Source organism: Falco biarmicus, chromosome 2 (assembly GCF_023638135.1).
Source record: "Falco biarmicus isolate bFalBia1 chromosome 2, bFalBia1.pri, whole genome shotgun sequence".
NCBI classification, from domain to species: Eukaryota; Metazoa; Chordata; class Aves; order Falconiformes; family Falconidae; genus Falco; species Falco biarmicus.
This window is the reverse complement of record NC_079289.1, coordinates 33857788-33875274: the sequence shown is the minus strand read 5'-3', so window position 1 is coordinate 33875274 and position 17487 is coordinate 33857788. Positions and strand designations below refer to the sequence as shown.

General features: G+C 38.4%; 1 protein-coding gene across 4 annotated transcripts in view; it reads left to right on the top strand.

Moving 5' to 3' along the window:
• The window catches only part of DGKH (diacylglycerol kinase eta), a 174186-nt gene that overhangs the window by 84599 nt on the left and 72100 nt on the right, over window positions 1-17487 (top strand). For 3 of the 4 annotated variants that reach the window (XR_008820174.1, XM_056328534.1, XM_056328535.1), the window contains 2 exons: window positions 4947-5057; window positions 6771-6851. Coding sequence is in view for 2 of the 4 variants with exons in the window: in XM_056328534.1 (XP_056184509.1) it covers window positions 4947-5057; window positions 6771-6851 (192 nt within the window). In the remaining 2 variants the exon portion in view is untranslated. Of the gene's footprint in view, window positions 1-4946; window positions 5058-6770; window positions 6852-17487 lie in introns of those variants that run through there. The other variant, XM_056328536.1, reaches the window with a different exon arrangement.

Here is a 17487-nt window from a genome sequence, read left to right as displayed (position 1 = left end):
AGATGGTGAAAAGGTACCAAACTCTCCACAATACTAAAAAGAAGAGGGCTGGTTTTATTTCAGTACTCAACTCTGTGAAGTCATATGAATAGGAAGTGTCACAGAATGGTATTAAACAGTATCAAATACTATGATATCTTTTTTTTTTTTTTTCCCCTTCCCTTAATGGCCTGGCTTGTCAACAATGCAAATATTAATTATTCTGGTAAATGAGGGCCTAGGTCCACTTACAAACACAATCATCAGACTTCAAAGCAAAAGAGATACTGTCAACATAGCAGAAAAAATCCAACCTGTGACATTTTTTGCTGAGTCAGATAATAATCCATCTTCAACAGTGGAATATGAAAGGCCGTTCAGGAGCAGCACGTGAGTTTGGCTGCTGTCCATTCCCCTGGTACTTCCCCATGGTGGATTAAAGGGACCACATACAGAGGTGGTGTTCTTGAATTTGTCTAATCATTTTTTTGTACTTGCTGATGTTGTCTGCCTCTGCCATCTCTTGTGATGGCAAGCTTCATAAAATCCCTGTCAGCTTTGTAAAGATGTGCTGCTTTTCATTATTAAGCTGATCGCAATATGGTTTCATCACATTCCTCCTTGTTATAATATTTGGTGAGCAATAGTTCCACATTCACCATATTCTGCTTTAATGGTTTAATAAACTTTGATCATACTACCCCCTTGGTCTTCTGCTCTTCAAGCTGAAGAGTTCCAGCTTTCTTTAGTGTCTCTTTGTAAGGCAGCTGCTTCTTTGTAAGGCAGCTGCTCCGTCCTCTCAATCATTTCAGTTCCCCTTCTCGGTACTTTCTTGTAACCCTCTTTCTTGAGCTCGAGAGACCAGAGCTGCCTGATACACAGTATTTTATATAGCAACACAATTACATTACTTTTGTTACTTTTGTTTGTGACAGCCAAAGTTTTATGGCTTTTCTGGCTGCAGTTGAGCACGGAGAGCTGTGAAGTGTGACTCCTAGATCTCTCCTCTACTCAGAATTGGTGTGAGGATGTTGATGAGGTTTACATTTTCCCCCTGAAACAGCTTCTTACATTGAGCTGGGCTGAAGCTCATTCTGCCTCTTTGCCCTCTTGCTCATTTTTATAACATCTTTTGAGTTCTTCACCATTGGCATGGAATTTGACTGCTCAAAAGAGCTTAGTATCTTCTGCAGATCTGAGGATTTATTGCGTGATCCTTCATAGGGTCAATGAATTTCAATAAACCTGATTCCTTGGGGATCCAGAAGGGAGAGTGACTGTGAAGTCCTAGTTGTGGTTCCTGTCCCTTGAGTAGCTCCCGAGGTGTCTTTCATCTTTCAGAGTATGTAAGGAGCATTTTAGTCTCAGCATGAGCATCTGTTGCAAGGTGATCTTAAAATTCTTATGCACCATCTTAATTTCCTGTATACATTTGATCTGCCCTGTTTTATGGCCTTAACTGTTCTCATTTTCATTCCCATCACTCTCAGAAATTTCCTGATCTTTTCTTCACTCTCCTGACACGTTTTGAGCAGCACGTCCACTTACATACTTGAGAAGGAGTAGAGAGGAGATTTTTAGCTTTGATCATTCAGTGTTTTAGTTTGCAGTTGCCAATAATGCATCCATAGCCAGTTTACTGTTTTCTTTTCTAAATTCAGAATATTTTCTCCTTTCTTTGGGTCTTTCTAGCAGCAGCAGAAGTAAAAAAATTGACTTGTGTAAATGTGGGACTTTAAAACCTGAGTGAATTAGAAGTAAGGCAATGTGATTGGTTGTCTTTGACATTAAAACTGTTAGTTTTGAACTTTCAAGTGTTATATACTGAATATTTAAGAACCTGCTGATATAAAAGAAGATGCCTGTAATTTTTTAGTGATCAGAATACAAATCCCATTTATTTTTGTCATTTAAATTATGATGTAGAATTGCATTCAACATTCTTGGATAATTGAACACATATGTACACTTTCTTAATTGTTTGAAATGTGGCTATGATTTTTATAATTAGATTTCTTCAGGAAAACATACCACTCTTGAGCACGGTGATATTGTGATTGTAATATAATTTTTCTAGCTGTTAATGGCAAAAGTAGTAAAGATTATTAGTGATCCTGTAATAGAGATTGTATTCTATTCTATTCTTATTATAGTCCCATACTTCTGGAGAGAAGTTGTATTACTGCATGATACAAGATGCTGTATGGGGAAGTCAGAGGTTTTGGCAAGTAGGTGGAGAGGTGATTCTGTAAAAGTGGAAAGCAGTGTGGGATGTGCACTTCTTGTTTCTCCTAAATTAAAGTCGGAAAGGAGTTAATATAACTGGCAGTGATTATTGCTTATGCTTCAGATTTAATGTCCAGCTGAGATTAATTAGAAGGTTTCTCAGAACAGTGAGATCTTGGAGCACTGTCTTAATTGCTGTTGGGAGAGGGAAAGATGCTGATCGCTTTCTTAAGGTGCAGCTATAGCCTGATCAATGCTTTTGAAAAACTTCTCATGACCTAGTTGTAGTCAATAATGTGGACCCGACTTCAACAACCTGAGAGGTCCCTTCCAATCACTAATTACTGTAAGTGCTGACTTGTGTGTAGATTCAAGTAAGCAGCATTAGTAGATTACCTAATAACTCAGCAGCTGGAAAAATTTTTACAGTTTAAAGGCTAAATGAAGTTAAGTAAGAATATGGGCCCAAAGCATTATGCTCAAATGTGATGCCTGCAGCCATGGAATTGTCTGTTTAAGGTGGTCAGACCTCAGCCCCTTACGTCTACTGGTGGTAAAAGGTAAACCTCAGATGTATACTGCATGAAGTTACTTATATTTCTTGGGTAAATGTTTACTGGTCTAGTATTTTTTTAACATCTTGATACAAAAATACATTCTGTAAAGCCTGCATGGTAATTTACTGCCAGCTTTAGGGAGTTAATTTTAAATGACTCAATTGCATTTGCAAAATAGATTTAATTTTCAAGTTATAGGTTTGATTTTAGGGATGTTTTAAGGAGTAAGTAGAAATAGGGGGAAATTACTTATGTAGGCACAACAATGACATGAAAGAGTTAATTAACTCTTTCGTGAGTAACAGCTGGAAGTGTAAGGAGATTTATGTTCTTTGAACAGATTTTAAAATTCCTGAAAATATTCAGTGTAATATATGTTCTCTGTCTCCTAGTATACATCATATACATAGTACGTTTTAGGGAACATGGATTTCCTTCCATTTTGGAAATTTTTCCAGCAAGTCAGTGCATGCCAGGTACATGAAGTATTGTTTCCTTGAAAATAAATTTCTCTGGTCTTAACATCTTCCAAGCCTTGATAAATGCACAAGTCATCCACTCCCATCCCATTTGATGAGCTTCTGAAATCTCAGTGTGATAAGAAACAAAAGTGCTGCACAGCTACAACAAGCAGCTTTGAATAAATGCTTCTATTTGCTAACAAAACTATTTATATTGTGTAAAACTAGCTTATCTTAGGGTCTGGTCAGAAAACTGTAAGCAATCTTAAAACAATGTGTGGTGAGCAGAGCCCTTTAGCTGGGGATTGCTACCCCTTATCTAGAGCAGGAGGGCTGACAAATGCGTTGGTCCAGGTCGTTGGCATGTGAAGTAAGATAAATGCAAGCTTCCAGCTGTGATCTTTCATCTGAGAGGGTTGCTTTTTTTGAGAGCATTAATTCAGTTGCTTTGTGGTCATGAGATCATATTCTTAGTTTGTGATGTTAGGATTATCTAAATGATGGGGTCAGTGTACGTACATAACAGTATGTTTTTCATTTCAGGGAGACGGTAGGAACATTAAGGTGCTTCCTGCTTTGTATTCTTATTACTTGTGTTAAAGTTAAGGAGAGTTTGGCATCTGATAATAGAAGATGTTTATGAACTTTACATCAGGTCTTGGTTAAGTGTCTAAAAGGTCTAGAATAACTTCAAATTATGTTCAAATCACATTGTCTAAAATTTGTATTACAAGACTTGCATCACCTTATTACATGACAAATTGGAAATACTAGAGACCATTTTGGAACAGAATATCCAAATGTACTTGCTTTTTCTCATACCCTTTGTGTACTTCAACACAGAGGAAAATGAATTTTGAGACTCATGCAATCAGTGTGCTGTGTCATTTCATCTGATTAAGTGGATAATTTCTGTAATCGGTTGGACAAATCCCACACACTGGCAAAACCAGCATGCATGTTTAAAATATACTAATTTGTGTCTTACTCATTTCAAAAAATGGGCTTTATGTAGGCAGGGTTCAGTCTGCAGTGAAAGGCTTTGGATCAGCAAACTGGTTTCTTGACAAAAAACTTTTGCCTGGTAAAAATATTTCTAGCTGCTACTATTCTCGCACTTTCCATACTATAATCGTTCCTAATGGTAAGCTGATTTCATGCTGAAGGCTTGGGCTCAGCAATGCACTTGAAGTCATGCATGACTTGCATCAAACTGGATCACTCCCTCTGTTTTAAAGACATAATTCATGTGCTTGAATCAGACACATGTTTAAGTACCCTGTTGAATTAGTGCTGATGTGGAAATTGTTTTTCTCCTCAACATAATCACATTTGGAACTGGAAATGACCTTGTGTAGACATTTTTTAGCATCTATCTACTGAATTGTGCCACCATCAGTTGTTGCTCAGTTTAATATTTGTGGGTTTGTAGCTGTCCAGACAATTGAATTATTTTTGTGTTTATCTTCACAATAATTACATGCCTCTTGACTGCCTTTTTTGTTTACATGTAAAATTAGCATTTTGCCAACATTGTTGAAAAAGTAGCAATGCAAAGTCTGGTTGTCCAGAGAATTAATCTCAATTTAATGTGAATAGATACAAATTTAAAGTCACAGTTATATAAGGTGTAACATAAATTTAAAAAAGCATATCTTTCATCTATATGCCCAACTATTTAGATATGTATTTAATGTGTCTTCTGCATTTTAATATTTTTCAGACAAGTATAAAAGAAGGATTACTACTGAAGCAAACCAGTTCCTTTCAGAGGTGGAAAAAGCGTTATTTCAAACTTCGAGGTCGTACCCTTTACTATGCTAAGGATTCAAAGGTAATTCTATGCTATTAGTGTCCGATGCCATATGCTTATAACTTCAAATTTGTTTAGATGTATAAGTGCAATAATAACAACAATATTAAAAAGCTGCTGTATATAAGATGTGGTGTGTTATTAAGTAAGGAAGACTGGTGAGTTCTGGTTTGGTTTTTTTTTCAGTGAAGTTTATCCCAGTTATTTTAACCTTTTTGACTATGGAGACAAATAAAATCTTCATCTTAAGGCATTGTGGTTGTTTTTTGTTTGGGGGGGGGAGGCCCTCAGGCAATCAAATCTAACATTTAAAAAACTAAAAAGTAGAAATTGGATAATGCTCAGGAGTTATCCCTCAAACTGAGTTCCATTAAAACTCTTCTACTCTGGTGCCAATATTGCCGTTAGAGGTGGAAATGGTTATGTGAAATTAAGATAGGAAGATTTTTGGGCAAAACTGATCTATAAGGGAAAAAGCTGTTTCCCATCAATTGAAATTTTTGGTGGAAAAATTGGGGATGGGCAGAGGGGGAATACTTGTTGTCTTTCCGAAAGACATTTCCTCCCTCCCCCTCAGGACTGGGACCGAGAGCATTTTGGCTTGTGGGGCTGGCTCAGATTGTGTTTTTCCACAACCGTGGGCATGACTTTTCTTTACCCTTGCAGGGTTATAGTGACTCATGGGAGCTATAGGTGAGGTGCTTCAGATGTCCATCATCTTCTATAGCCTGGTCTTCTCAATAAAATTATTCCTAAGGCATGGAGACTTCTCTTTCTAGGACTTATATGACTGTAATTGCATGGTGCACAGTTGTGTGGCTGTGATGAATCAAAGAAAACATCATCTCTTCAGGGAGCCCAGTGCTGAAGTACCTCTGTTGTCACACTTCACGCTGCTACCATGAGCAGCTGATGTAAGGACTTAATAAACATGGCAGATAATAGCTCTGAGAATAGCAATGTCATCTGTGCAATAATGATGAGAAAAGGTGGTGCAATGGGTAGGCAATTGTACAGATACTCTCTAATGTTGAATCTAGGCATGTTGAAGTACCCCCAACAACGATTCTTCTTGCCATGGCATGGGAGAGGAAGAATATGGTATGGCTAAAAAAAGGAAAAAAAGGGGGAGGCATTTTTGTTGGTCTTCCCTTCTGTGCTTCAGAACTCATCATGAGTTTAACAGAACCTAATTAATCCTTTGCCAGAGGTTGGGGTGTTTAAAGAGGACATATATTTCTCTTACTAAACATCATACAAAGGAGTGGAAGGGATCTCTTCAGGCCTTTGTGCTCCATTTTCTCATATGGATACCATATAATAGATTCCTCTTTATGAATTTAGAGGTCCATCCTGAAACTGATTAATTAATTTATATTCTACTAAGTTTGAATCTCTTTCTTCTGGTAAAACATTTATGCTACATAGTAGACACCCCAAAGCTGCATCTATTTTAAAAAAACACAACCAACTTTAAAAGAGATTTTAAAGCAATGCAGACTCTTGGAGCCACATTTTTGTGCTGTCATGTACCACTTAGCAAATAAGACCGTGTTTGGGCTTCAAGTAGGAAGTTTTATCACATCGTCAGTGTTTTCTATTTTTTCACCACTGTGTTTTTCTGTTTTTATTTTCCAATTGGAATGGACACAAGGCAATGAAAGCACAGACTGTAAGTGTACCTGAAAGTGGCCTCATTATATTGAATACTTTTATGTTCTTTTCCATTCACAGTCTCTAATATTTGATGAAGTTGACCTGTCAGATGCCAGCGTAGCTGAATCGAGCACAAAAAATGTCAACAACAGCTTCACGGTATGGAACCATTATTAGATTAGACTGTTACTAAGAAAATCAACAATCCTCTGAATTGCTCTATTCGGAAATAAATCGTCCTTTACTTGGAAATGATATAATGTATCAGAACTATATAACATCAGTTATTGATAATTTTGTTTCTGTGACTTTTTTTTTATAGCAGAAATTAGAATGTTAGCTAACAGTTGCTTCAAAAGATGAATGATACAAGACATTAAAAATATAGCATGATTCAGTATTAGTAATTTGTTAGTACTTATTAGTACAGTTTGGTTTTGTCCTGTATTTTGAGGTGACATGCTGAATTGATTGTAATAGTGTTATTGTTTTAATTTCTTACAATAATATTTCATAACATCTGGGTTTTGTTTCTTATAATAACATTTTTGTTTTCCTGTCATATTGAAGTGTATTTAATTTTGTTCGTTGCTGATCATATCCCTGTATGTTTCCAAGTCACACAGAAAAGCTGTCTTCACAGTCATACCTTGATTCTGGTACTGGTATAAGAAACAAAGAGTGTTCATAAATCCCTTTCTCTGTAAGTTCCCAAGTGTGTTTTACACACAGATCTTGCCATTTATTGCTCACCTGCTTTGTTGGAACTAAGTGATAACGTCTGACACAGTTCCTCTGCTGATTCTTAACTCTGGAAAAGTAAATTTTTTGAAGAAGAACTAGCTATGAGGAAGATTGTGGGTAAAGTTGTCCTTCCAAAGGTCTTGAGTTCTCCGGAGTGCTGACTGCAACAGCATCATTTTTCTTGACCTGCTGATCCTGTTATTCTCTATTAAAATGTTGATTTTCCCTTTGCTTGAGGTTTTTAATTTCACAGGTGGTCTATGTTACCAGCGTTGTTTGTTTTTCTCCAAGGCCGTCCAACACATGCCTCCTGAAAACTTCATCAGATCTTCCTTGCTGTATAGTACCTCCTAGATGGCTAGCGAAGTAGTCAGAGTGCTTCAAAGACATGTTTGTGTTGGCCAGGACAGTCCAACGTGTTATGTCAATCCAAGTTTCTTTACTGATTAGGAATGCAATTAAAAAGACTACTGTGATGGAACGTCTCAGGTGAGGGAGTGGCTGTGTGAGGTACCATCTTGCCTTTTGGAAAGGTTCTTCCTGTTTCTTAGGAGCTCTGCTTCTGCCTTGCTCCTGGCCAGAAGTAAAGCTGTCATGCTGGCATCAGGATAGCTGAAGGAATAATGAGGCATACAAAGATGATAAGTTGAGGATCCCAGCAGTCATGAGTGTCACTTATTCAAGACAGTATATAAGGCTCAGCATCCCCTAAAGACCCAGATTTCCTTCACTGTAGCCTTCATTATGGGGAAAAGAAAATAGAAAGAAAATTTGGGTATAATGTTACTGCTGATCACTGAATCATGAAATAAGACATTCATCTAGAGATCTGGACAGACCAGAGAGCTGGGCAATCACCAACCGTATGAAATTTAACAGGAGCCAGTGCTGGTGTCTGGTCCTGGGATTATCTGGGACAGGGTAATCCTGGTTGTACATACAAACTGGGGCACAAGAGGCTGGAGAGCAATCCCGTGGGAAGAGATCTGGGTGTTTGGGTTGGTGGCAAGTTAAGTACGAGTCAGCAGTGTGCCCTGGCAGCCAGAAGAGTCAGCTGTGCCCTGGGGTGCATGAAGCACAGCGTCGCTTGCCGGTGGAGGGAGGCGATTGTCCAGCTCTGCACCACACTGGTGTCCACCTTGAGTTCTGTGTGCAGTTTTGGGTGCCTCAGTGCGAAGACATCGAACTACTCGAGTGTGTCCACAGGAGGGCGACCAAGATCGTGAAAGGTCGAGGATGAGATTTAGGAGCAGCAGCTGAGGTCACTTGGTTTGTTCAGCCTGGAGAAGAGAAGGCTGAGGGGTGCCCCCATTGCAGTGTACAGCTTCCTCAAGGGGGACAGCAGAGGGGGGGAGGCGCTGATCTCCTCTGTCTGGTGACCAGCGATAAGACACAAGGGAATAGAATGAAGCTGCACCAGGGGAAGTTCAAGCTAGAAGTCAGGAAAAAGTTCTTCACTGAGAGGCTGGTTGGTCACTGGAACAGGCTCCCCAGGGAAGTGGTCACAGCACCAAGCCTGTCAGAGCTCAAGAAGCATCTGTGTGATGCTCTTGGTCATATGGTTTAGTTTTAGGTCGTCTTGCGAGGAGCAGGGAGTTGGACTCAATGATCCTTAATGGGTCCCTTCCAAGTTGAGATACTCCGTGATTCGATGACCTTGGTGTAATTTTGTGTGGGGAAGAGAAGTGGCATGTTTTATTTTGGGTTCTTTTTTGTGGGTTTTTTTTTTTCTTTTTGTTCTGTTTTGTTTTTGTTGTTGTTTTGGGGTTTTTTTTGCCCCTTACAGTGTTTGGTGTTTTGATACCCTTTATAATCCTTTAGGTGCACTCTATCACATTCTTCACCAAAGGCATGTTTTCTATTTAGTGTCAAGACTTCTAGGGAAGATGGTAGTGAAAAAAGGAGTCTCAGGGCTGCAGCTTTAACAGCTTTGGAGACACTATTTATTTTCATGTCCTGGGTAATTTAGGGCAAACTGTGTTTTCTCTAAGGAGCCTTCAAATTAATTTTGAAAAATTATTTGGATTTATAGCTCTCCCGGATTGAAATGTCATCTGATTTGACTGTGAAATACGGTAACAGTCATCATCTCACTTAATCTTCCGGCTTCTTTCTTTGTGTTTGCCTAACCCAGTCTCTCAGCAACACAGCTCAGTGAAGTAAGACGTCTCTGGCTTTGCCTGCACTGGTTTGGAGTCACGGAATGGGGCTGGGGTGGGTGGTTAGCTTTCCAGCAGTACTCCTTATAAATAAAAAGAAATACTTCTTTTTGCCTTTTTTTTCCCCCTTCCATCCTAAAAAAGATAATCCATCCTTTCTTAAAATTACTTTTTTAATGTTCTAAGTGCTCTGTTAGCATTCTCTTTGTTAAAAAAGCAAAAATCAAATCAACTTCATCTTTTTCTAGTTAATGTACTTCTCTTGTTTCTTTGTCCCAATAGACGTTATTTTTAACACAAAGTTAGGTAGATGGAATATACACCAAACAACCATTTTTTCAGGAAACTACTTCTTTAAAAAAGTTGTATTAATTTTTTTTTTTTTACAAATCCTTTTGTCATTTGACTTAAATACCACCCCTCCTTTCCTCAATCTCCCAACTCGCTTCCCCTCAATTTCTCGCCTCCAGCTTGTAGAAGCTAGTGGTTTTGCCTTCTTTTGCCCAATAGTTTGTCTGTTTGAAGACAGAGGTGTGTGTTTCAAGATTTTCCATGCTGCTTTTTTTTTTTTTTTGGATAAAACTCAAGTCCTAAAATTAGTCATAACACACAGATTTAAGGTTGAGTTTATTTGTGATACACATGCTTGCAGAATATTTTACGTAACTAAATATCACTGTTTGCTCACCCAAATTACTTTTCCTTTCTTAGTACAAACAAATTGAGTTTAAGGGGAAAGTTGAGAATAAATATCTGCTAATTAAAATGAGAAGCTGCTAAACTTAAACCAGCTCATCTGTTTCAGTTTTTTCTTTATTGCTGACAATACTACTTTTCAATGAACAACCAACTCATTTGTAGCAAATAGTCCTAGTGCACAAGCTTGCACTAGGGTGCTTTGTAATATATTATAGGTGTTTTATAGTTCTGAGCATTCTCATCTAGAGGGTATTAAATAGACCAGGGGTCCTCAAACTTTTTAACCAGGGGGCCGGCGCGCGGATGCAGTGGCAGGCAGTCATCTGCGGCTGCTTGGTTTCCCCCCCCAACCCCCGGCGGGGGCGGGGAGGGTCTGTAAATACGGGGGGCCGGATTGAGGACCCTGGGGGGCTGTATCCAGGCCGCAGGCCGTAGTTTGAGGACCCCTGAAATAGAGGGAAAAGGTGTCCCTTGACTTCAGTGTGTTTATATGAGACCCTCAAGGCCAGATTCTTCCTACTTGATTGTTAGGTAGCAGTCTCTGAAGTCTGTGGGAAGAGCGAGAATAGGTTCAAGAAGCCAATGCAGCCCATCAAATACACATACCACCCTCTCCATCAGCTACATGAGCAGCCCACGGGGGCTTTTGTTCACCCCATGCCTGCAGTTCAGTGGCATGGGTGGACGCTGAGCCCTTGTAATGGTGTTGGATAGTCTGATGAATATTTTTTTTACAATACTTTTCTTCTGCCTCAGAGGGTGGTTTATGGTGTCTCAGCACAACCAGAGGAGTGTAGTTGCACACTGTGCTACCTCTCCGGGGAGACTTTTGGGATGAATCAGTCTCCCATCCTTATTGTATGCAAGCAGATGGGGGAGTGACCAATTCTGCTGAGAGCTGTAATTCCTTATGTGTTTTGGTTTGCAGGGATGGAAGATGGCTTGTTGATAACTCAAGTGCATTTAGAAAAATCTCTTTATTGTTCTCAAAACAAGACTTGAGACTGAATAAGGCTGAATAATGTACTCCAGTGTGCAAACAGGGGCATGTGGAACATTGGTGGCATGTTTGTTCCAATAAGTATAAGGAGTGGGATTTTAAAACACTAAAATGGTTCTTGAACAGGTGTATTCAATTAATGAAGTTTCTTAAGGCAACAAAGGTGATTATGAATTGTGATTTAAAAGGAGGTTTTGACAGGCTAGCTTTTGGCTTAGGTTTCTACCTCTGCCTTGCTTTTGATGATGAAGAACTAATGCATATTGACAAGGAAAGAAGTCTATAGATGTTAACCATGCTGCCTTTCAGTTGTTGAGCCACATGGATGTATAAAATGCCCTGGGTTATTATAAATCTGTCCTAGTCTCATGTAAAATGCACATCAAGTAAACAGGCTTCATGTGGCAGTACTATATTTAATCCACCCAAACTGATGTTAACATTTAATTCAGTTAAGATTTTTTGTGGTAAATGTGCTGGGAAACAATAATTTCAGGGTAGAAATGCTGGCTTTGAGGCTTTACTTTGTATAGCTGGCTTTAGACATTTGATTTGAGTTAGGCCAACTTCTGGTGCATTTAAAAATTGCACAAAGCCACAGACACTCAATTTCTTACTGTATGTGTATTCAGAAAAGTGAAAATCCTGGGTAGATGAATTCTGGTATCTAGTTACATCTGAGGGTAACATAGGAAATTATTTCATTGTTCTGGAAGGTGTCCTCCAGGTATAGTAGCTGATATTCAGGATGGGGATTCAGCTTGCTCTGACTTAAGGGTGAAGCTCAATGATGGGTTTATAGAACCCTAACTTTAGGTATCTAGGATAAGATTAATAGCTCTTTAAAGTGAATTCCTGTAATTGCTCAATTCAGTATAGACTCCGCTGATTATTAACTAACTCTCCGTTAGCTACGATAGGAGCTTTGTCATCCAGGGCACCTAAAATGTAGACCAGTGCTGTCAGCTTCCTGAATCAGGTGCTGAATCAAGTACTTTTTCTTGAATTTATAACTTCTGAAAGTGGTCATCTTGAGAGGGAGGAAGCTGCAGTAGGCAGATCTGCTGTCCTGGAAAGCCTGCTGCAATTCTTAGTAATTAGAAATTGGCTGGAAATGAGACACTATATTCCAGCCAATAACACTGATTACTAGGATTCTGGGTATGCTTGCAAAAATGTCTAATACCATAATTTTTTGCTGATTTCTTGGTTTTAGTGATGATATAGACCACAGAGTCTAATTATTTATTCTGTGGAAAAATACTTCCTTGGGGAACATTTCATGTGCTGGGCTTTAAGTAAGTGTTCTCACCTAGTACTATGAGGCAAAGGCAGCAGAAACTTATAAACCATCTGTTCTTTATTTTATATTTTTTATCACTTCCTTTTGCTTTGACTATTTTCCAAGGTAAAAAATCTTTGTAAACATTTTTGTATACTCTTACCTATTCTTGCTGTTCTTCTATTACTCTGCAGCGACATCTTGTAAATGAAGTGACCAGTGTGGACTCTTGAAGCACCAGTCACGGATATTTGGGACTATTTTCAAAATTAATGCTCATTTACATCCCTTAAAGATCCCACATTTTGTATGTTTGCTGCAGCAGCAACACATTATAATTTTTTAAAAAAAAAATCCTCTCTAATGATACTAAGATCCTTTTCCTGTTAATTTGGAGCTGTCCGTAATTCATGAATACTTAGATGCTTCTGTGGTTTTTCTCTGGTGTGTGTTTCTTTGTTTTTACTAACACTGAACTTTTTCTAGTCACTGTACTGTCTATTTAATACCTTGCTTGGCTGGCTGTGCAGTGCCTTGGTGATCAAGGCAGGGAACTAAGCAAAATTTTGTGCTGTCTGTAAATGTTCATGTTTCACTACTTTACACTTCTTTTCCAGTTTAAGAATTGCACCACAACATTTTGAAAGAGAATAATGAGGTGCTTTTATTATCTATTAACCTTTTCTCATATTAAAAATTCCTATTATTCCTTCTTACTCTTTTTACATCCCTTAGCTTTTCATCTCATTGCATGACTGGGACATAAACATAATTGGTCTTTTCAGTTCAATGACTGAACTAGAAGTAATTACGGGTCAACCTGATGTTTTAACTTCTTTGAGCAGAAGTACTTCAGTTCAAATTTGTTTTAAAGTATTTTTTTCATATTAAATAAAGAAAAAACCCAAAACATGAATGGCATTTCATTAAAGTTAGTCCCTGAATGTAATTTCCACTTTTTAGGCCAGACGTAGCAGTTCACTTTGACCTGAATGCAGAGGGTTCTGCTTAATATGTTTTTAAACAAAAAGCTTTATCCATTGTCTGCAATTTCCTTGATATTCTGTAAAATTGGATAGATTTTGAAAAACAAAACACTTAATTTTTGCTGTTTTCCTTCGACCTATTATTTTGAGATGGTTAGGTACTTTTAATAGGTTGGTGAGGCCAAATACTCCATTGGAGGAACTGTGCTTCAACTGCGGTTAAGATTTGTATTGTTTTCTTCCATTTTATATTGTTTTCTTCCAGAACCCTGTTTACCCTACTTCCTATCCGTACTTCTGAATGTAGTGTATCCTGTGTCTTGGCTGGCTGGGGATATAGAGTTTACTGGCATGTAATTTATGTGGAACCAGCTTAAAGCATAAACCAATCCTTTTCATCTTTGAATCCTTCTATACAGCCGCTGTTTTTAATGGGAGGTTGCACAGTTGTACTGGAAACTCAGTTCTTGCAATTTGTCAGAATTTCAAGATGAATATTAAAATTGGGCCTGAAGGCATATTGCTTTTTAGCAATTTATTTGAGCCCTGCTGCTTCTGACATCAGTCAGCTCTCTGCTCATCATTGAGATTAGCTGTTTCTAATTGATTTCAGAAAACTAACTTTTAATATTCATGATGGCCTTGGAAAACAGAATGTGTTGCCAGACTTTTGCAGTATGGTGGAGAGAGCGTGTAATTTCTCAGACTTGGACATATTTTGCTTCCTTTCTTGCCACCCAGGTTTTTTTCAGAGTTGTTATTGAGACTTTTCTTCAGGGACTACAAGAACTTCAGGGAATGTGAGAACTGCTTACCTTCCACAAGCCACAAGAAGAAATGAGAGGAGCCCTTCTCCTAAGGAGTTTAAAACCTTGCAGTTTTGGGTTTGGGCACTCGAGTCTTCGGTCTTTTTGAATATCATGTATGAAGAGAGACAGTCCCAAAGCTGGGAATAGTTTAAATATCCAAGTACTGGGTTTTTTTCTTATTTAAATAATATAACATGAGTTATTTTTTATAACTGACTTGATTTGCTCAGAGTTTAAGGTCTTGAGCTTTATTTTAGTGCAGAAAAACTTATAAATGCTAGTGGAGGTGTTTCTCTGATGCTGTCCTTCCTGTTTACAAAACCCAGTTTACTGCACTTCTGCCTTGGTGGATGTCAAGAGATGGTTTCTTTACTTATAGCCTCAGGCCTCTTTCAGACACTTCTACCTCAGTCTTTCAGATTTCCAAAGGCCACTGACCTTTTCTGGGCTTCCCTCTGCTTCTCTTTCACCATCTTCTCTACTTTCATGAAATTATCTTGCTACTGCTGTGTTGGAAGACTTCTGGGATCATGGGGTCAGCAGTCACCTCCAAGGCTTTGGCTTGTTCCAGACTTGGGGTGGTTTCCCCTGGTTTCAGTTACTGCTACGCAAACTTCTTTCCAGTGCCTTGTTCTTAGCCTGGATGATTAAATTTTCTTGTTTGCTTTATAGGAGTACTCTGGAGCACAGCTGATGTTCCCTTAAAGGGAGACACTCCTGCTTGACTTCTCCTTTTGGTAAACCACAGGGATATGAAAGGAATGGATTTGTGTTTGTAAACGCCTACATAAACATTATTTTGTAATAAACAGAATTTACATAAGCCAAATTTCACATAGTTTACACATTAAGTTTACTTAACTGAACGGTCTTGTGTAAACACTTTAGTCTGTGTGAATCTCTTCTATAGGTATATCTTAACTCAATTGACTACTAATTTTAATAATAATAATAATCTTCATTATCCAGGAATAGGTAATGAGCTTATATTAGTATTGTGAAATTATTTGTGTGAGAAAAAACAAAAGAAATATCACTGAATTGCTATGTAATGTGTGCGTTGCTATCCTTAGGATTCCTCTCAGCACACTTTACATCATATTTATCCTTAAGATGTGCAATAATTTCTTGGGTTTGGGTGCACTTTGAAATTTCCTTTGCATTCCAGCTGAGTGTTAACTTGTTAACAGTATATACTGATGATGGTGGGAGTTCAGACACATTTGCAGATGTCTTTATTGAAGCACCTTCCTCTGTGAGCAGAAGCCCACTCTTAAGAGACATTGTATTTTAAATTTTGGCCTTGGTATTACCAGAAGGGTCAGTGTGTAGCACTGTTTCAAGATGGGGGAATGGCATATCCAGATACTCCCCATGCCCTGTTTGCAGTCTAGTGCAGGGCTGACGGGGGTCCTGGAGTGACATCTGTGAAGATCTCGAGGCCTCTTGTTACCTCTGGGAGGTATAAATATGGCTGGAAACAGCTCAAGTTCCTGTGCTGGCCTCACGAGCATGACTCAGCTTTGCATGGGTAGCTAACTCCTGGGATGGATTTAGTTTTTCCTTAGCTGTGAACTGTCTGCTGTTTCATGCAGATGCTGATTAGCCTCTAAATGACCAAGGCTTTTTGATGCTTCCAGCCTGAGCAATACCCAAACCACAGAAAGCGAGGGGAAGTGCTTTGTATTCCATTTTGTTCAATTTTCCACTCAGGTTTGGTTTGGTGTGTTGTTGGTTTTTTTTCTTTCTATATTCAGGCAGCTTAGAAACAAAACAAAAACTGAAATAGCAAATTAATATGCTGCGGAGAAAAAAAAAAATTGGACAACAGCAATTAGTGTGCACTTGCAATGCACTTAGGGTTTTTCCTCCACTTAGCATTTGCTCGTTTTCCCCTGCCCTCTGATAGTGACGAAAAAACGTAATGAAGCTGAGAGCTCTTTGGGTAGCTTTGGGTGTGACTTTCAAGTTTTAAGCTCCTTATCTCTGGCTTGATGTGCTATCTCCCTTTCCCTAGAGTATCTAGAGATGTTGAAGCTTTAAGTTTCATTATGAAAAAGCAATAAAGCATTTCAGCTGGGAGGCTAAAATCTGTAGATAAATCACTTGGGATTGAGCTATTACAAGAAAGCTGAACACTTTCCAGAAGAGGAAAACAAGGGGATGCTTAAAAATGTGACCATTCTGGGCTATATTGTACATTTTAGTTCTAGTTATGTTTGCTTATTTTCCAGAGATTTTGAGCTTAAGCAGATTTTTTTTTTTAAATAGCTCATGGAAAATGTCTTATTTTCTTCCTTTAGTTTTCTAAATGTTTCTTTAATTTGTGAAACGCAATAAGAAGACTTGCATAAAAGCAAATACATTAAAAATATCTTTTATTTCAGCGTCTGAACTTATGGTATAGCACTGGTGAAGCATTTGGGGTGTGTGGAGAACAAGCACCGAGGATTTCCAGATTTCATTCTTCGTGCAGTTTTATGCTTACCTATTCTCTGATGTTTTTTTCTCTTCTTATTTTAAAAGTGGTTAAAATACCTGGAGAAACCTTAAAAAGTATCCCTTGGTGCAGTTCCTGTATACCAAATAATTTTGTAAACAAAGCCATTGGTGTAAAGTCTGAATACATTTCCTGTCTCTAGTGAACAAGGATCCCTGGCTTCAAGCAGCCAGATCGTGTTTAAACAGGCATCTGTTACAACAGATGAAAAGAGAATGGCACCTAAGGCCATTAAATATATAACTAAATGTTTTCCTTTAAGCACAGAAGCCATCCCATCTGAAAGACATGTAATGAGCTGGTGAAGCCCGAGCTAAGGGCATAACAGTGTGAAGTAATGTGCTTAACAGATCTTTCTGTAAGGACTTTACAAAGAAATGTGCAGGCCTTGAACTATACACAGTGGTTTCCAGTTCACATTTACAAGAATGGTTTATTGGTTTTGCTATATTTAAATGCTGATTGAAAGATAAATTCCTAATTCTTCAGTCCAAATTCATGGAACATTCCCACCCTGCTTCTTGTAACTGTCTCATTACCAAGTTATACTCCTGAAGGAATAATGTCTTTCTGTTAGCAGCTGGTTGATGTTGGACACATGAGGTCAGATTTAGGG